The sequence below is a fragment of the Cricetulus griseus genome, chromosome 7, assembly GCF_003668045.3.
Source record: "Cricetulus griseus strain 17A/GY chromosome 7, alternate assembly CriGri-PICRH-1.0, whole genome shotgun sequence".
Lineage (NCBI taxonomy): Eukaryota > Metazoa > Chordata > Mammalia > Rodentia > Cricetidae > Cricetulus > Cricetulus griseus.
The window spans coordinates 50,136,350-50,157,747 of record NC_048600.1 but is presented as its reverse complement, the minus strand read 5'-3'; the positions used below and the strand labels follow the sequence as shown (position 1 = coordinate 50,157,747).

The 21,398-nt window shown below is 46.3% G+C and overlaps 1 protein-coding gene across 1 annotated transcript in view; it reads right to left on the bottom strand.

Annotated features, from left to right (window-relative positions):
- The window catches only part of Slit3 (slit guidance ligand 3), a 575,059-nt gene extending 560,268 nt beyond the window's left edge, over positions 1 to 14,791 (bottom strand). Inside the window, exon 1 of the mRNA XM_027425222.2 lies at positions 14,595 to 14,791. Within this exon, the coding sequence (XP_027281023.1) occupies positions 14,595 to 14,791 (197 nt within the window). The remainder of the gene's footprint in view (positions 1 to 14,594) is intronic.
- Between the last annotated feature and the right edge of the window lie 6,607 nt (positions 14,792 to 21,398).

Genomic DNA, 21,398 nt, shown 5'->3' with positions numbered 1-21,398 from the left:
GGCCCAGAGAGGTGAAGTGACTCGTCCAAGGTCACACAGTGTGTCAGAGGCATGGCTGGGTCTCAGAAAAGCATTCTTTCTACTCTACCATTCTGCCGCTGCTAAAAATTGTGCAGATCCACCTCCCTCAGCATTCCCTCTTCTTGACAAAGCTGTTTCCCCTACACACCACTACACACAGCCACATTTGGCAGGAGGTGCTACCAGCCCTGCTCTGCTTCTGAAATGCTGTTTTGCAATAGGGCCTCTTGATTCTTTAACAACACACAAAGAAAACTGTAGCACGGTCTTCTTGGAAGATGTTTCTTGTTGTACAGACAGGAAGAGGGCTTCCTGTCTACATGTGACTCCAATCAGCATACAGCTCCAGTTGGGAAACAATCCCGAAGAGACTTACTTCTTCGCAGCATTCCTAGAATGTACCAGAAGAGCACAGAGCAGGGAGAAGCTTGGAGAAATTTTCAGAAAGGATTAAAATGCACACCTCAATAGAGCTGGAACAGATTGGTCACTGTCTTGTGGTAGAAGTAATGAGATGGACTCGGGGGGACTTGAATCAATAAGCGCTTCCATGGAGCAACTGCCCTTCCCAGTTTGGATTCCAGCTCTTGGCCTTACTGTTTTTTCCCTAGACTGTTTCCTCATCTATAATCTTTCCCTTCTAGACTCTGAGCTAGCCAGGGCTTTGATGCTAATAGCCATACTGTGTAACAAGCCCACATTTCCACACAGGCTTCTCCCACGGGTTCTGGACCAGTCCTTCTACTGTCTCTCTAGCTTCCCAGACTGCAAGAGGTTTCTTGGTGATCTTTTCCAAAGCCCAAATACCGATCCATAAACAATGAAATGTCTTATGCTGGCAGATGCCAGGAATAGTCCAGGTTTTCTTCTGTTACCTCTCGAAGACATTTACCCTTCATGGTGGATTGAGTTTGATAGGGACAGGGTAGACCAGATGATCCTAAGATGCTCCTAAAGCTCGAAAATCTCCCTGTTTGGGGGAGGAAAGAGGTACTGGAGGAAAAGAACCCAGTTTTCTGTCTGTCAGAAATTTAGAGCTCAGTATCAGATGGGAAAAGAAGTGCCAGCTCAAGCAGGAGGAGGAAGAGTGGCCATGCTGCTCACAGTTATTGCAAACCACAATTCATCCATTCCGATTTTTGGAAAAAAATGATTTATTTGCTTATTTTGAGACAGGGTCTCACTATGTGGCCCAGACTACCCTGGAACTCAAGATTCCCCTGCCCCAGTTTCCCAAGTGCTAGGACAAAGGCCTGTGGAGCCACACCTGGTCAGCCTTTCACTTTAAAAGAACTGGTAAGCACTCATGAGAATCGCTCTCAGACACCAGCCTAGTGCACGAGGAGGGACTCCACAGAGAAACTGTGTCTACACACAGGTTTTCAGATCCTGTTCCCCTAGAGCCCTACCTTTCCTGTAGCCTATGTAGCTTTTAACCAACCTGCCCAAAGAACCCATTCCAGAACAAAACCCACTCTTCTGCCCTCTGCAGGAAAAGGTCTCATTGCTTGGGGAAATTTCAGAAAAAAGGAGGGAGGGAATTGTCAATTTGAAACAGTGTCCAGTGGTGTGGTTCCATCGGGGGTATGGGGGAGGCAGCTGTATCTGCTCATGGCCTCAAATGGGACTGTGCTGTGTGTCAGTGTTTATGAAAATACCTCTCAAATAAGGTCAGTGTTCTATGCAGTTAGTGCTAATAAAATGCAGATCCTGTGCTAGCTACAGAGACAATCTTTAATACTTTATTGGGTAGGATTGTCTACAGATTAATATTTTCCTCATAACCCTTTTTAAATCCCATTTGTACTATTTTCATGATAATATATGGAGTTTTCTATTTTTCATGCACACTAACAGAGAAGAGTGGGGCTTGCATTCACCAGTGATTCCAGAAGACATAGTATAACACCCTTCTCATTGCTCTGGCACCTCTCCCATCCCAGAAGTTTACCCACTTGAACTTACATGGAGCCTTTCCCTTGGTTCAGAACAATTTCCCTACTATCTTGAAGTGCCCTGAGAGAATGGTTTAGTTATCTCATGCATTATGGTAGCAACTATATAAATGACCCCTCATTATCACTTTACCCTTCTGTACATCACAGTTTCAGTATGACGTGCCCCACAAAAGGTTTATAGCTTAGGGCCTTGGCCCCAGCTAGCACTGCTACTCTGGTAGGTTCTGGAAAACTCAGGAGGTGAGTTTCAGCTGGGAGGGAGGAAGTAGGTCACTAAGATCCAAACTTCCCAGGGAATGTTATCGCTGTTGCCTTCCTCTCTTCCTGCCCATCATCAGATGAACAGCCTCCTCCATGACATGTTCTTACTACCAGAATGCTTTTCTTCAGCACAAGACCAGAAATACCAGGATAAACTGAACTTGCTGGAACTGTGAACCACAGTCAGGTATCTGAATAGTGGTGAGAAGAACCAGTCCAATGCATCCCGTTATTCGATCCCATCATCTTGAACACTGCCACTTAGGTATCACCATTTAAGGCAGAGAGTTCTCTGCACTCACCCAGGGGACTTGCTGTGGGGAGAGACTATTTGCATTCATAAACAATGTCTCTGGTTAAGGGAAAAAGTATCTGGAGCTGAGTTGGAAGACACTGGTGACTCCAAGGAAGGTTTTTAAGCTCTCTGGATTTCCCCATCTATTGAGCAAAGATTCTAAAGTAGACCCCATTACCTTCCAGATACCAGATGCACTGGTCGAAAACAGATACCATGGGTCTGAACATATTCACACAGGACTGAATGGAAGAGACATCTGCTGCAATCTGGTCTCAGAAGACCTTGTATTGGCCCCATGAGATAAGCCCTCTCCATACTATTCCTTGGGCTACAGATAATGTGACAGAGATGCAGAAGAGTGTGTTTGCAGGCAGGTGTTGAAGCAAACTAAGTTCCAATCTAGATTCTTCTACTTACTTGGTGTTATATCTAAACTGTACTCCTTGTTGGTTTCTCATTAGTATCACTCAGAAAAACCCCTATGTGGAATGGTTTCTACCCATATGGCAGAGGTGGGCAGAACGTATATATTCTGAGTATTAGATAGTCTAGGAATTTCTCCAGTAAATCTTCCGAGAAGAGCTCTCCACTGAAACCATCATTGATGTGATTCTGAATGACAGATTATTCCTCTCCATTCCCTGCTTGGGGGGGGGGGGCTCAGGAAAATACCCTAATAAATCCATCCTTTACAGAGCTCAGAGCTGCAGCATCTTTACCCACTGTTGTGGGCATGATCCAGGCCTTCAGATGGCCATCAAGATAAAGTGTGAGGTTCTTTCCAGAACACAGCCACGAGTTCACTGCAAACCTTCAGTCTCTAGTGAAGGTAAAAATCACAAAGACTCTCCTGAAACCTAATCTCACAACCTGGATCTCCAAAGGCTCCACAGCTGCCACATGTAGGGAGTGATGTGAAGGGTTGTGGGGCAGGAAGCCAAGCTGCAAATGTTAAGGCAGGACCAGGAACAGGTGAGGGAAGACTCCCTGGCCAGGACATAGACAGCACATCTAGCTGAGACTCTATGCCCTGTAGACACAGCTGAGTAAGGGTATAACTCATTCTAGAGGTCAGGGGAGCACAGAGTGGGTACATCTGGTAGCAGACAGGAGCTCATCAGCTGAAAATTTTTAATGGGAGACAAAGTGGGTGGTTAAACATGTTGGCAGACTTTCAGGACCCTTAAGATACACTGCTGCCAAAGTGTAGGATGAATCAAAAGTCAGGAACCCAGGATGATGTCTCAGATGTGAGAAGAGGAGCCTAAGCCTGTATAAACAGGGATGATGTTTAAACAATGAAATCACTTTCTACTCTGCCAGGATGTACCTCATGTGCATGCTCTTCTAACTGGACCTACTGCCAATGGCACAGCCCAGGGAACACAGCAAGAGGAAAGTAAGCTGCAGGCCAGCAAGACAGATTAGTGGGTAAAGGCCCTCCCTGCCTGGTCTCAAAACCCAAGTTTAATCCTTGGAATTCACAGGGTGGAAGGAGAGAACTGAATCCCCTAAGTTGTTCTCTCTCTCTCTCTCTCTCTCTCTCTCTCTCTCTCTCTCTCTCTCTCTCTCTCTCTCTCTCTCTCTCGCACACACACACACAGAAATAAATAAATGCAATTTTTAAAAAAGGAAGTGGCCCATGCAACTAGGAAGAAACATAAACTCTTCTAAAATCTGAATAAATGATTGAGCTTGAAAATACTAGTCAACAAGGTTCTTCAGAGTCTTCCTGGAGTATTATGCCCCTGCTGTCATGCAGATATGGTCTGAGTGTGGCAACACTGGGATGGGATAGGATGGGACTTTAAGGTAGTGGGTCACAGTACATCAGTTAGGTCCAGGTTACTGCCTTTGAATGAGATTAATGTAGATCTCATGGGACCTAGTTAGTTCCCATGAAAGTGAACTTTTATAAAAAAGCAATCACGACTTCTCCATGCTTTGGTTTCTTGCTTCACAATAGGATCACTCCCTTTATACATGTTCCCCAATCACTCTGTCACATACAACAACGTGACTCAGCTACTGGGCCCTCACCATAGCCAGAAGTGTTTTGATATAACTTTGAGCTTCCAAAGCTAAAATTCATGTCTTTTAATATAATACTGGCCTCGTGTGTGCTACAGCAATGGAAAAATGGAATCCAAACTATTTTTTTTAATCATAAACTGTCTTCCTCATTCTTTGGGGATCTTACAGTTGTATTGACAAATAATATATTGATGTTCTTCCTAAGATTTGATTGATAGCTTCCAGGCAAAGATCCCTAATAGATTAAAAAAAAATCCCAAGGAAGAACTCCACTCATTCTAAAGTGGGCTAAGGCACATTAACTGTGAACTTCTGTGACTCTGTACCACTCTCCATTCTATGCAAGGGAACCCTATTTATCTTTCAAGATGTGATTCAAATGTCACATTCTTCCCCAAACTAGACATGATGGCTCTTTCCCACCAGACATCTAAATCATGTCATGCATTAAAATGTGTTCAATGAGTCAAGTTTCATGCTGTTGCTGCCACCTCCTCCTCTTCTTCCTTCTCTTCATCACCTTCCTCCTAGTTATTTTTTCAAAATCAAGTAAAGAAATAAGAAAACTTTCGAGTTTGGGGGAGAAACATCCCAACCACTGTTATCCTGCAGTCCCTGACCACCCCACCTCTCTTGTTCCTAACTGGGGTGTTATTTCCAAATGTTGTTTTCACATCTGTGAAGTGGAGACAGCACTACTACATCCCTGGGATAACTGTTAGAATTGTAAGTTAGTTCATGGAAGTAAAATGTGAGGCCAGGGCTCAATGGTAGCTCCTGCTTGAGAGGAGAGCCTAGAGGCTACCATTCTCCTTGATCTCTCCTCCATCATATTTATCCCAAAAGCCACACAGGTGACTGCATCCCTGTCAAAGGGCAGGCAAGACTGTAAAGTGGAATCCTTGTGTTTAAAAAGCTGAAGCAACCTGAGCTTTGCTACTGTTTTAAAAGAGACTGATTCCTAAGACCAAATATTTACCAGGAGAAGCTAGGCAAGCGTGCACATGCACTTGTGTGTTTAGTTACACACACACACACACACACACACACACACACACACACACACACACACACACCTTACATTCCATGTTGGCAGGGGTTTTGTTATCAGTCTAAAAAGAAGCTGACAAAGCTAAAGTCATGGCTGACAGTTCCTTGAGAAACCAGGAGTGCTATGGCTCCTATATGAGTGTTCCTCTAAAAGTCATACATACTGAAAAGCTGGTGTCACTATTTTGAAAAATTGGAGAAACTTTAATAGGTGGTACCCAGCTGGACAAAAATCACTGGGGCTATATCTTGTTCTGGCCCTTCCCGTATTACCTCTCTCTGCTTCCTGTCCACCATGATGTGAGAAGCTCCATCATGCCTTCCCTAAATGGTGTACTGGCCCCTCTGAAACCAGGAGCCAAGTTCCTCTTCCCTCATAAGGATACATTTCCAGGTACTTGGTCACAGCAACAATAACTCTAATACACGAATTTAGAGGAAATCTAGCAAAATCAATAAAGCATTAATTGGAAACTATTTCAGGGAAATAAAACTTCAATTTTGATGGGGGAGTGATTTTTTTTTTTTTTTGAGGCAGGGTCTTGTGAAGGCCAAACTGGTCTGGAACATAGTTTGTAAAAAAGACTGATTTTGAAGTTGCTACGTATCTGAGGCTGGCTTTGAACTCACAATTATCCTGCCTCCACCTACCAAGTGCTGGAATTAGAAGTGCATGATAACCACACCCTGTAGATCTCAGTGTTTGTATCCACCTTAGACAGAAGGAATAAGCCATGTATGCAATCCTACAACCTAGATGCTTTCCAAATATCTAGAGAGTGGGTTTGGTGGTTAAAAGCACACACTGCTCTTATAGAGGACTTGAGTTTGATTCCCAGCATTCACATAAAGTGGCTCATAATCACTCATAAATCCAGCTCCAGGAGCTCAGATGCCTTCTTCTGGATTCCAGGGGCTTCTGAACTGACATGCACATATAATAGATTCATTAAAAGACTTGCAAAAGGCAGACAGTACACACTGACTCTAAAGACAAATCAGACCCATGGTCAGGCTCAATGAAATCTCTGTGAAGAGTAGGAGAGGACAGGGTAAACCCCACTGGCTGATTTGCAAAGGAGCAACTCAAAATAGAAAATGTTCCTGAAAACTCTAATGAAATGAACTCATTTGCCAGAATTTAATTAGGATAATGCACAGTGTTGCACTTAGAAATCAAAAAACGAACTGAAAAGCTGGACACGAAAGAAAGTACCTGCCAATGATCTCATTACTCAGGAAGGTGAGGCAGGAGTATCTTGAGTTTGAGTATACCTTGAGCTACATGGTTGAGACCTTACCTCTTAAAAGCAAGGGTCGGGGGTCAACTCCTCAAATCTGGAGTTAATACTAAGAAACCATCAGGGAAGGCTGGGACGCTGTGAGGGAAGCGGGAAATAAACCAGATCAGAATGAGCCATCCAGGGCCTAATAATGCACCAAAGATTCAGGGAGACAGCTTGGTACTCTACAAATATGAAGATCTGAATTCAGACTCCTAGAACTCACATTTAAAGTCCACTGTGGCAATGTGTGCCTGTAATCCCAGCCTGTGGGGAAGAAGGACACAAGAGAAACCTTGGGACTTGATGGCCAGCAAGTCTAGCTAGCCCCAATAAGTGAACTCCAGTTTCAGTAAGAGACCCTGCTTCATTAAAAAACTGGAAATAACTGCTAACAACCTCTGACCTCCACATGCACTTATATGCATGCATACATACATACACAAACACAAATGCTTTGACAGGATGGGGCATGGTGGCTCTTGCTTGTAATCCTCTTATTCTGACCATAGTGGCAGAAGGATCATGAGTTCAAGGCCAGCTGGGAACACTGTCAAAATAAAAACAAAAGAAACACTGATGGGAGTCAATTAAGATAATAATCAGGACACTGAAAGTCTTCCCTAATCTGAAAATCCACAATCCAGAATACTTCAAAATCCAAAACTTTCTACAAACAGACATGATCCAATCCCGTAAGTGAAAATCCCTACCATAGACTTTCTTTTATGAGCAAGCATATTGTTTAAAATTGCCTTCAGGCTACATGTACAATGCATACATAAGACACAAATGTACTTTGTGGTTTTATCTGGGTCCCATCTCGTAGCTAGCTCGCTCTCTCTCCCTCCATCTCCCCTCCCTCCCTACCACCCTCTCCATCTCTGTCTCTCCCTCTCTCTTCTCTTGATATTTATGCAAATATCTCAAAACCTGAAAATTTTCAAAAATCAGAACCACTTCTGGTTCCAAGCATTTTGAAAGAGGGATGTTCAACTTATACAGTCAAAGAAAATCCCCAGAGGTCAAGAGCTGGAGGTGGGTCAAAGCCACAGCACATACAAAGCCCTTGGAGTAATCACAAAGGTTTATGGAAAGAAACAGAACCTCAAGTAACTGGTGAGAAACACAATGGCAATCGGAAGTGAAAACATGTCATCCAGCAAAGGATGACCCCTGCCTCTGTGTAACAACAGTCCAACAGTCCATGTGGGCTAAGCTCAACCCCAGATGAAGAGAAAGGTCCTACTGCGACTAGTTCAGGAAGCACTAAGTCCCTCATCACAAGCTGTATGAGAGCCAGGGATGTGGGATGGTGTTCCCCTGTGCTATGCTGATGGTAGACACAGTGGGACCTTGAACAGGGCACCCCTGGCAACCCTGGCAACCCTGCCAATCATTCCTGTTGCAGAGCAGGCTTCTAGCCGGCATTCTCAGGAAGGAGTACAGTCCACAAGAATTACAGAAATAATGACAGAAATGTTCTGATGGGTATGCCATATTCCAGGATGTGTATATGAGTTAATCCAATGCTTCCAGTGCCTTACAAAGAAAGTGGGTACTATAGTAGGGCCTGGTGGTGCATGAGCTTAATCCCAGAATTCAGGAGTCAGAGGCAGGAGGATCTCTGTGAGCTAGAGGCCAGTCTGGTCTACACAATGGTCCCAGGCCAGCCATGGCTACACACTGAAAACCTATCTTAAAAGAAGGGGAGGAAATAATAATTCCATTTTACAACCCAGAAGACTGATGTCATCTAATTTATAAGTGGCAGAGTCAGGATCTAGTTTTGCCTGGCTCTGGGTTCACATCTTTACCCATAAGCTTTTCCCACCTCCAATCTGCTCGATATTGAGGATTTTCAATCACACCCCTTGGCCAATTTCAAGGGGACCACCGTATCAAACGCAGGAAATGCCAGGAAAACTGGATGCCACACCATGGGAGAGATGTACAGCCTCCTGGCAGTCTGGCAGCCAGCAGCAGCAGTTACGAAAGACAGTCCTGGCCTGCAGGACACAGAGCAGAAGCTTCCTGCCATGAGCCTCCCCTTGAGCAGGGCTGAATTCCACAGTGAACCAAGGAGAGCCTTAGAAATCAGCCCGGTGCATGCACAGGGCACCTCTGCACCCTTCCCTTGCATCATCAATGTGGTCTCTGTGAGGTTCCTCCCTACTCTGATTTTCCTTTTTCTCAACATTTCTTTTTTTTAAAAAAATGGTTAAAACCATCTTACTCAGTGAGAGTGACATGTGCTAGTAAATACAGCTGTTTCATGTAAAAGCAGCATGGGAGGCAGACACTGGGAACCGGTAAAAGGGGGTGTTTAGAGAAAGATGGAAGGACATTTAACACACAGTTAAAGTTAAGTTAGGACCAAGAATTCCTTATGAAGCTCCAGCCTACCCTCCTCTAAATAAAGGAATAAAATACATTCTTTATTTAAAGAGAACACAAAGCAGTACATCAATGAAAAAGATAAAAAGTGCTCCAACCATAATCCGTTCTGTATAGACCAGAGACCAACCTGGGTTCAACTGCTGGGGCAGAAGGGAGAGACAGAAGCAAAGAGAAGCAGACCAAGCCAGAGTGTGTTGGGCATAGCCCACAGCCCATGTGCAGGCTATGAGCCTGCCTCCACAGGGCTTAGTGTTGGAACAAAATTTAGAGTGAACATCTTAAGCCATCCAGCTGGATGGAGACTGAGATGAGCAAATGGAAACACAGCCACAGCATGGCTGTTACAAGTTTGTGGAGGGCTCCGATGTGCCAGGTACTGTTAAGCACTTCCTAGACATGATCACTTTAATTCTTCCAAAAGGGAACGGGTATTATACATACTTTACAGCTGGATAAATTGCAGTTGGGTAAATAATCGCAGGCACGACGATGAGTGAACAATATGGCAGGCACCGTGCAGAGCACATTATGTGGATTGCCTCAGGCTGCGTTCACAACATCCCCATGTGACTATCATCCCTGTGTTACAGGTGTGGAAATGAGGCACAAAAGAGATTAAACAGACTGCAGCCCAGAGCAGCATAGCGTCAGCAGAGGTGCACTGGCAAGCATGCATGCCACAGAACAGGACTCCAAACCTAAGCTACCAATTCAAAGCTGCCAGAGTCTATACCCAAAACACAGTGGAGGATCTAAATCCTTGCCTTCCTGTCCATCAATTTAGGCAAAAGATTCCACTGCCCCCACCCCCACCTTCATTTTCACTTTTCTGGGTGTGGTGTGGATGGAGGCAATGAAGTCAGACAATAGACAGAACTACAGAGAAACACAATAACAATGGAAATGGGGTGGGGTGGGGGGACAGAATAGAAAACCCAGAAGACTGGCAGAGACAAAGCTTAATAATGACCCTACAAATACACATCAATTAATGCCAGAAGAGCAGCAATCAAAAACCACAGAGAGCTCAGGATGCCACTGATGAGTTCCTGATTAAAAAGTCCTGTGGCAGAAGTAGTCAGGATCCCTGGCTCATTCCACTGGCATGTGCACAGTAGGAGTGTTTCGATGTTGCTAAGCAACGCCTGGCAACCAGACTTCAGAGTGGATCATGCAGTAAGAGTCTTGGGGGGAACTCCACTAAGGCAAAAATTCTAGTTCATGAAATTCAAATTTTAGATCGCAGTATCTCATGTAATAGATTATTAGGAGGTAGCCCTTGGCCACCCATCAAAATTCAAATCTGTAATAGCCCTTCTTGCCTTTGTGTTCTTGAGGCTCATGAGCCTTCTGGTCAACATGCAGTGGTTGAAAACTTCTTAAGTGTCAGACAGTGGCCTAGGTACAGAGGAGAAGTACTATGAGAGCTCATGGGTAAACTGCATATTACATAAGGAAAATCACAAAAGCTACACCAGAATCCCACTTTTAAGAAAAAGAATTCCAGAGGTACAGCAATCTGTTCAAAGTTGTTCAGTACCCTGGAAGAAGGTACCTTCCCCGTTTTCTATATGCTATCCAGGAGAGTCCTGTGCCTCTCTGAAAGGCCACATCACCATGGTTGGTCCAAAGAGGCCCCATAACTTGCCAAATTGTCCCTGGTCCTCTCAGATGGCCCTGAGGGCTGGGAGTACCAGAAAGCTGGGTTTGGCTGTTGAGCATCTTGGAAAGTCTCCCACTTGACCTCTGGACCTCTGTGGTCAAGTGAGGGAAAGCCTATGACACGGTGTCGGTTTTTATTGGACCCAACCACCGGCAAAGCTTGCTGTCATCTGGAGTGATGGAGAAAATTAAGTTACCACATTCTCACGTTTCAGACTCTCGCCCGCTCTCCTTCGCAAACAGGAAATGTTTATTTAAATACAGCAGTTTCCAGCATGTTCTGGAGCCAAGTGGAAAAAGCAAAGATGTCCACTCTTGCTCCCACTGACACCACCTAGCTGTGGGTGAGAGGTGGGTCCCTGCCTGCCTCAGGGCAGGCCTGGGAGAAGGGGCCCCACATGAGGGTTCATTTTCATGCAGGCTGAGGCTGTGGTTGGAGAAGAATTACATCTGTGGGTTCCTTTTGTACTCAGAAGGGCAAAGGCAACATCTGTTTACCCTGCACTCCCTGGTAAATGTTTTGTCTCAAGCACCGCCATTGACTTCCTCTCCTCCCTGGGCCTCTGTCTTTGCTGCTTGGATAATAAATGACACCGAATTCTCCCCTCCGTTTATTTAGCTTACTTGTGGGTGTTACCTCCTCCTCTAGGAGGGGGAAAATTGTCAGTAGTTTATAAAAGACAGAGGGTTTCCTTTTCTGTGTGATGCGTTGACATTATGGGGAAGAACTTGGAACACAGACAATCCCCCAACTCTGATAGTGGCTTAATGATGAACAATTCAGACCCCATTCCTACCCTGAAGCCAAGTCCAAATGGGGACTACTATATCCTTCTCACCCAGACTGTCCTTAATGAAAACTAACATACTCTCTCTCTCTCCCTCTCTCTCTCTCTCTCTCTCCCACCCTCCCTGCCTCCCTTCTTCACAAGAAGCTTTCTGGAAGACAGCAACAGAAATGGAGAATGGGAAAGCACTGCTGCTTCTTTGTTTTAGAATACAATTTCACCATTTGGGAGAATGACTCTGATGATAAATATCAGTGTCCCGTTGACAGAAGGACCCCCAGGGGACTTAAAGGGTTCTTTAAGAAAGGTTCCCACTTCCCACCCTTTCCCACATCCTTTAAGCTGAAGTGTTGGTTTTCTTCTGTGTATGCAATGATTTTATGGACAAGGACAGGAATGCTACAGAAGCTTCAAGCAATGGTGTGTGTGTGTGTGTGTGTGTGTGTGTGTGTGTGTGTGTGTGTAATTTGAAATCCATGACATGGTGTAGCTGACCCATACTACAACATTCCATCTGAGTCCCTGAGAGCCAGGATGGGTGTTGAAGGGCTGCTAGTGGGCTGCCCTTGAACTTGAGGTGGCCTGACCCTGCTTTCTCTAAAAGGCTGCCTCTAGTTTTAGAATAGAGATGAGAGGTAGCCTTGGCAGCTTTGTCATATCCATGCACTTAAAGCCAAAACCTTCCCAGAGACCAAAGCTGCACCAGGTAACTACAGACATGTCAAAGCAGCATCTACTTTGTCCATGCCTGGTGGTGACAATGGCTACAGTAAGGATGACCATGGGAATGCCCTTCATCTAGGTCTTTACTGTCTCTAGCTGTAGAGCAGATGAGATGTACTAAGTCACCAGGGTTTCTGGGGAAGGTGGGTGCTGACACACTGACTAGTTTTTTGAAAACTTCTGACTAGCCAGAAGACAGAGGCCCACTGCCCTGATCTTCCTAAACTGACAACATGATCCTGACTATGGAAAATAGTTTCATGACCCCAAGAAAGAGAGCTGATGCTAAAGAAAAATGAATGGTGGCAGTATATACCCAAAGCAGAGAAAACTGGATCCTACCCTAAGATCCAAGCCCAGTTAGACCCCCTCCTCCCAGGACTGTCTGCCTAGAGATCAGGGCCCAAACTGACTCTGGTTCCAAGGAGTCTGCAGAGTGGTAAAAGACCTGGGCTTAGAAGCCTGACAGGCTGCAATTCAAACACTTAACTGGTTACATGACTGTGAATACATGACAAGATGGAACAAGGCAGAAGGAGGCATACACAAAATGCAACCGGGGAGGCACCCACTAAACATTTACACAGTTATCACCACACTCACTCACTCACTCATCTGTAGCATTCACACGAGGAGGGAAACTTAGTTTATATACACCTACAAATACCATTCAAATGAGATTTTCACTACTAGGGTCTAATACAAAACCTGAATGAAGGTGTGGATGCCTGGATTCTGGCCCTTTTATTGTCACTTATTTGCACTGTTTTCTTGAGCAGGTTAGTTTGCATTTCTGGTCCTAATTTCCTGGTGTTAATGAAGCTGCAGGGCCAGCCCTCCAGGATTCTACATTTCAAGCAACAAAACAATCTTTGCGCTTTGAAAACAACAAACAAAAGAAAACATAAGGGAGACATTTCTAAGAAGTCTCTGCCTAGACAGTAAGGAAGAGGAAAGGGAAGAGAAGAGCGGAGGTGAGGTGATAAGGGGTGGGCAGTCAAGGGCAATTCAGCTCCTTCCTTGGCTCTCCTGACCTAAAGTAGACAGGACAGAGGAAGACCGATGTGCCTACCCCTAAGACAGGCTGGGAAGAGTGCAACTGGGCAGTGCAATGGATGGAATTCTGATTAGTGCAAACCCTCACCCACTTCTAGGCTCCAGCTCCCTCCACCACAGCTCCCAGCTCCCTCACCCCGCCCCCAACTGTGGACTAAAAGGAGCCCACCCCCGGAGTCCAAACTTTGAATTTGGTCTTGAGGATCAAAATGATAAATCTTTCCAAAACGCTGACATAAGAAAAGTAAATATTTGGTTGCACAATTGGGGTTAAAACGAGGGTCAATCCACCCCCTCTCCAAGAGCCTGTCCGCTAGCTGCCAACCCCAGGATCCCGGAGGCTGAGTGCGGTTTGTAAGATTATAGCGCTAGGTCTCATTTAAAGGGCTGTCAGCATTTCCATCCTCGGGCCCGTTTGGGGAGGCATTTATAACCCAGCCATAAAAAATTCACCCGGGCTGCAACTTGGCATCCCCAAAGCTGCGCTCCAGGCAGGGAGGGTGTTGAGAGCACCCACTCAGAATTCGTTCGGTTCTTCAGAAGTTAAGACCTCCACCTACACTCTGAACTTTCCTTGCAAGGACAGCCACACAGCAGATGGTTTATTCTGATCTCCAAGGAGGTCACAGCTTTCTTGGGGGGGGGGGCTGCCTCAGGTCTCTGCAATCAAGATCCCCCATCGCCATCTAGCTTGCTCCCTCGCCCTCTCTATTTGAAAGCTTCTATAAGAAGCAAGGAGCATGGACCCCTTATACACAACCTCAAACCTAGAGACCACCACGCTTCCCCACCCCTTGTCTTATGCCAGCTTTCTTCTCTGGAACTGTCAGCGGATGAGCTCCCAGAGAGGCACTACCCGGTCCCCATCGCCGGAGAACTCCGACACTTCTCCCCACACCTGCCCAAAGCCATGCCACCCCCAACTTAGCGAGAGTCTGATGGCGGAGGGGAGAACCGAGGTCGTCCCCAGCGCGCGGGAGAGAAGGAAAGGACCTGGCGCCCCGAGGGCGACTCTGCAGGAACCGGGTGGGTGGCCTGCGCGGGCGGGGTGGGTACTCACAGGCGCTCTGCGTTGCGGGGGATGCCCCGGGGAACGGCGCGCAGGCCCAGCCCGTGGCAGTCCACGCTAGCGGCGGAGCAGGTACACTTGGTGGGGCAGGCGGCAGCGGGGGCTCCGCTCAGGACGCTCGCCAGCGCCAACGCCAGCGCCAGGCGGGCGCGCACAGCGGCGCCGGCCCAGGTCCGCCCCGGGGCCATGGTGTGCAAGCGCCCGAACCCAGAGGAGGCTGCCTGGCGCGGCGGGACACGAGGAGCCCGAGGAGGCGCGGGGCGGGCGGGGAGTTGGCGCGGAGGAGGGGCGGGCGCGGCGCTCAGACGGGCGCGGGGCGGAGCGGGGCGCCGCCGGCGGCGGCGCAGCAGCTCCATCCGTGGGGCTGGCGCTGCCCCGGTGAGCATCACTCACGGTGCCCAGGTACCGAGCGCTCCCGGGTCCCTCAGGGTCGCCGGCAGAGGTGCGAGCTCAGACTGGGTCCTGGGCTGAGCGCCGGGGAGCACGGCGCCCTGGGAAGTCCGGCTCAGGGCTGGGCTCCGGAGCACGGTGGTGGCTAGGGCACCGAGTGGCCGGGAGAGCTGGCCGGCGTTCGCTCTCTCCATTCACTGAGCGGAGCAGACACTGGAGACGTGGGGCCCGGCCCTCCCGCCCCCCTCCCAAAACACCAGCTCCGCCTCCCATTGGCTGCTCTGCGCGTCACGTCGACTAAGTTGGGAACTTTGCTGGAGCAACCAAGAGACTGGAGGGAGGAGGCGGCAAGGGAGCTAGAGGGACCTAGCTGGGAAGTAAAGGGACTTGGCCAGCTGGGCTCCAGGAAAGAAAAATTGCAATTCACCCATTCTTTGGAGCCAAGGACTGATAAAGCTGTGGCTTTTTTTTTTTTAGTTCTGACACTGAGCTGGATACTCAGTCCTAACATGGGAGCATAAGAAAGGAGGCCTCGTTTTTTAGGTTTAAAAAAAAAAAAAAAAAAAAAAGCCGAAGTTGGACTAAGTGAAGTGCTTACCCGAGGTCACACAGCTTCTAGACACGCTGTGCTCTGGCACATTTATCCATGGAAACTTTGTCTCTGCCCCATCGAGTATTCACTAAAATCAACAACTACTTCCTATAGAACTTATGGGTGGGAATACACTCCACAGCCACCCCCACCCCCTCACACACACAGAGTTCCTTCGTGAAGGTCACCGCTGGCAAATTCCACCAGAAGAAACCCAGTTCAGCTTTACCCAGCAATGCCTGTTATGTGTCTGAGAGTACTAAAGACAAGAACTTGGACCCATGTATTGGCACCACCACTTCAAGGTCTTGAGCATGTACTTCCTGTTTGGGTGACTCTGGGGCAATCATGTCACCCGTCAGTCTTTGTCTCCTCAAATAAAGGTGCCACAATCCTGTCCGACCTCCTTGGTGCATCCAAGAAGAGAAAGTGACTTTGCAAAATAGTGCCTTATCCTGCAGGGCACCCATCATGCCTTCTACCCCCAACCACCCCCACCCCCAGCCTTGCCTTCATTCTGCCAGTGCCTGCTCTAAATTGGCTGGTCTGAGCTTTTCCAGATGCCGGTGGGGAAGGGCTGTGTTAGAGGCTCCATAAATACTTGTAGGAATGATTTTGTTTGTTTGTTTGAAGGGAAGGGGCAGGAACAGAAGGAAGCATTGGCCAGACTTCCTTGAGGTCCCCTCATACGGGAAAGGTCTGAAAGAGCCTTGCTTATACACACACACACACACACACACACACACACACACACACACACACACCCTATAGTCTTAACTATACAGTCACATTCAATGTGCAGTCACATACAAAAGAGAACATGTATGTTCACACATCACTAACAACTGTGTTCCTGAGAATTCTCTTTTCTTTCATATCAATGCTATTCTGATTTCTTCCTTTTCCTTAAAGGCAGCTACTTGACTACATACTATAAGTATATAGCAGAGATGCAAACTTTATCTTACTATACTTAGCAGAATTTTGGAGTCTTAGCTCCAGGCACCCAATTGCCACCCACCCCCACCACTCTCTCTCTCTCACACACACTCATACCCCAACTCCAGCATCATTCATAAGAACCTGAGGTGCTGTTAATTCTTGGGAACAATTCTCTGCCCAGATGCCACTGCCATCGCCCTCTGGTGGCCAGAAGGGAGCTAGGTTCTGCTTCTCCCGGTGACTTCAGCATTTAAGAACTCCAAACATGCCTTTGCCTCCTTCCTCTGAAGCTTTCCTACAAACCTTGAACCAATTTAGTACCAGGACTGAGGCAGATGAGAGGACCGGGCAAGGACCCAAGGGCACAAAAGCATCTCAGACTGTCTGGAGCAGCTAAGAGTAGGGTTGTCTTTGTTTTCTGAAATGCATGCATTCTAAAGCATGGTTTGCAGCCCTGCAGGCTGGGCCTGGGTGGGTTCTCTGAGCACAGTGGGAAGCCTGTGTGTTTCTAGTTAAGCTGCTGGAGGGTTTGAGAGCCTACTAGATCTTTAAATGACTTCATAGGCATTCAAATGTGCTACTTCCTGGGAGAAACCCCTTAAAATAGACCACACGGGTCCTTCAGAATCAGTCATCTTTAAGGAAGGGCCAAGGGGAAAAGACACAGGTACAAAGAACACCATGGTGTTCAGAGACTTGAAATCACTGAATCCAGACACATACCTGTCTTTGAGAGATGGTGGGGTCCACATGTTTCTTCTTAGGGGAAAGGGTTTCCCTGGCAAAGATAAAATTGTCGTTCACTCTACCCCTTCTTGGAGATTTGCTGAGGGTTTGCTGACGCTAGTTTCCCAGTTAACCTCTTCTGGTGTTAACATAAAACTCTCTTGGAATATAAGCTCAGAATCTCAAATGTAATGCAGCCCCTGTCTTTTACAGGAAGAAAAGTGAATCTCAGAGAGGTGAGTATCTGTGCAAAGTTCCCCAGCTAATTAGTGAGAGGCTTTGGACCAGGATCTAGGGATCTGTTCCCCCTCTGCCTAACTCTGGGCCATCTTCACAATGTGTAAGTCTCCTCCTGGAAGAATTATCCAGTCCCACTGGAGAAGTCTGGGTAAGTCATTAGGAAGTCAGGCTGCTGGGTAGAACTTTCTATGCCCATATGCCAAAGATAACTTTCACTCTGTGCTATGATTTTCAGAGTCCTACAAAAAGCCTTTTAGCCAACTTTTTAAAATTTCCCCTTTCTCTTCCAGTCTTCAAAGCAAATCACCCATCCACCCCCGCCCCCAAGAAAACCCACTTCAGGCCTCTCCTCCACCTGTTTTGTTTCCCTACCAGGCCACTAAAGTCAGATGAGGTTTACAATATGCAATAATAGATCATTGGGATCATATTATGATTGAATAAAGCCTTGGGGAACGCAAAGAATCTTAAAGAACCAAAAAGGGCTTCGGAAAAAAAAAAAAGACTAGACCAGAGGTAAGATATCATAAGATTTCCAAATTCCTAGTAAGGATCCAAGATGTGGACTGGACTGGTCATGTGACCACTCTTCTCACTAGAAAAGACAAAAAGCAGTGGGTACCACTTCCATGTAAAGTCCAGTTGCTGGCAGGGACAAGAGACACAGTGAGATTGTTAGCAGGAAACCTGGCAGAGGTGTGAAAAGGCTGGGTGCCCGGAGAGCACCTCCTTGGTCTCACAGCACATAGCCACTCAGTGCCCACTCCCGTATAGTCTTGCATCTGGCCCCTCCTAGGCTGTGGTCCTCCTACAGGAATTTGGATCCTAGATTCAGGTGTGGCCATTGCTCTCTTTGGCTCCCACACATATTACTCAATTGTTTAATTGCTTTGGCTCTGTGGATCCATATTTGTCCTGAAGATCCAAGAATCTAAGATGCAATTATGAACTGGGATCTGCCCCACGGGCTCATCTGTTCCCCCCTCTCATGCTCATTCAGTACTTCCCCAGAATCTCCTTTTCTGCTCTCCTGTCTTCTAACTCTGGCCACGGTTCAGCTTGCCTACCAGTCCCTCCAGGAATCCTAGATGGTCCAGACTATTAGATTCTTGAGGACAGTGACCCTGCCTAATCCATTGCTTCTAACATCTTTTTAAAAATGTCAAACACACAGAGAGATATGCTAAATCAACTTTCGAATGCTCAATGCCTACAAGTCTAAACAAACCTTTGATGACTGCTAAATGACTGATTATGTCAACGATTGTACCAATCGGCTAACTTATTTAGCGTCCTGTGGCAGGTTTACTTATGGTGACTGGCATTACTTTATCTTTTAGGGGAAGGAGGAGGCTACTTGTATTCAGTGCTCTTGCAGAGCATGTCCATTCTCCTCTCCTTCCATCCTGATATATTTACTTTACTTCATGGCGGCTAATCATTTGTGTTGGTGATGGTCTGATGGATTCTTCAAATTCATCCTCTGTCCACTGTCAGAGGTAGTTATATCCCTAGGAAGCTGATCTATCACCTGCTGTTCCTCAGGTCTGACCACATGCTGGGCTTGCTCAGAGAGCTGGAGGAGAGAGCTTAGACCTTCCCCTACAAGAGCTAGAGTCTGGCCTTGGCTGCCTTCTCCTACTTATGGGGGAAGTTTGTGTCCAGCATCTCTCTCCTCCATCTACCTGTCTCCTTGGTAACCAGTCTCATCCTCTGTCTCCTATAGGAGGTAGGCGTTAGAAGTGGTTTGCTATCATTACTAAACCTTGAATGCTTTCCATCTGTGGCTGATTCCTGCCTCCTGCCTCCTCTTTCCCTACAGTCTGTCCACTGGCTTTCTTCTGCTGCTTCTTCATGTTGAATTATCCATGTACCACGAAGGACTCTCATGGAGCTACATACAGGTCTTTAGGGAGTCAGGGAACAAGGACTCAGGGAGACAATAAAGCCCCCCAAATTGCATTGAGATGCTGGTCTATGTGAAATCTTACTTGAGGAGAGAATAACTCATGTATGTAGATTTTAGGTCATTTCTAGGGAGCAGAATTGAGGGAAAGGCTCTATCAGTTGGATCTGCAAGGAAATTATTATTATTATTATTATTATTATTATTATTATTATTATAACTATCCTTATGATTTTATCACATGTTTTTCTCTCTTTTTCTTCGGAGAAAGAAAGAGTACTGAAGGTTTATAGCTATTCTATTGAATCAATCCAAAGACAGTATCTATGCTGACTAGAGAAATTTTTGGTGAATGAGTCTATGATTTTAAAATAAACTACCCAAAGGAGAAGAAAGAGGATTGACTAAGACCCCAGGCTCACCTGTAGCAGATAAGCATCAGTTAGCATCCCACTCAATAGTGTGACTGTGACTCGAAATTTTCTTCTTCTCTCCATCATTTTTGGGACTGACATGATCTAATCATAGTCCTTGCTCAAGACTTTTCCAACAAGAACTGGAGAGAGCAAACCAGTCACCTGTGGTTGTAAAGCTCATTCTGAGTAGTAGTCATTTGAATTTATCAACAAAGCAAGTATTTTGTGAGAACTCATATTTTTTCAGAAGACATGAACACAGCTGTCCAAACTCCAGTTGAGAAGGAAAAAATAAGATACACAAAAATAAAAATGTGGGATATAATAAATGCTGCTGGTATAGTTCAGATAAGTGCTCCACAAATTCTCAGAGGAAACCATTTCAAGCTGGATTGAAAGGACTGAGGAAATACAGTCGGGCTTTGAAGGGCGTATAGAAAATGGTCCTACATTGAGGAAAGCAAGGGTAAGGCTACAGATATAGAGTAGTGGAGGGCATAAGTAAAAGGACTTGGGGACAATGGAAAATGAGAGGGTTACGGGCATTTTCTATTGGCTTGAATGTCAGTTGTTAGGAAAGAGCTCTGCTATCTGATGTGTCTTTGACTGTGGCTTGGCTGTTTCACCTTGGTAATGGGAGGTTCTGTGCAAAGACAATGGTCCTGCACTTGAGAGGTCATATAGATTTGAAATCCCCAAAAGGAACCCAAAAATGTGTCCCCAAAGTGACTTTTCCCCAGGCTGATCCTATCTCCCTAAAGTAGGGCATCAAGAGGCAGCCTAGCAGGATGTAAGGTCAGACTCTTGGTCCTCAAGGCCATGGTGTAGAGCTGAGAGATGTGTGGAAATAAGTGGTGCCCCAAGCCTCTCAGAGACTGCATGATGATTTATCTCAAATCTAAACAAAGTAAGGTCTGTCACTGGGGAAATCGTGCTCCAATTGAGCAGTATTAATCACCTAATTAACCCAAACACCTGTGCATAAAACTTGTCCCACCCAGGGAACCATATTAAACAACAAAGACTGTATGTACCACACAGATTGGTGACAACGTTTGCATGCTTTGCTGGCCTTCTTGGACAGTGGGGTCTCACTGCATCTCTAGCCAGCCATTGGGCTTGACAGAAGCATTGGGGCAGTAGCCTCCTTCAGCCAGCAGAAATTACAGCAGGATCAGAGTATCTCCTCCTGTGACTTGTTTGGAGACTTGAACATCCCTGAGTGTGCTGAGCACAGCTCTGAATATTTTTCGTGCATTAACAGTCTAATCCTCACACCAGTCAATAAAATCCTCTGTTGTGGCAAAGGCTCACTTGTCTCTCTCCCACCCAATTTCTTCTTCCAGGCACACAGGAAAACTACATTTTCCAGCCTGCTCTGAAGTTAGATTGAGGATACATGTATCATTATGACCAATGGAATATGGACAGAAATGATACATACCACTTTAAACTTATCTCTGAAGTCTCTTATGTAAAAATCTAAGCCCTGTCCCTTTGCCTGTTGGCTTGGATATATAGGAAGAATCCAGGGGTGGGTCCTGGGGCATCCTACAAAGTTGGTGGAGATACATGAAGGAATG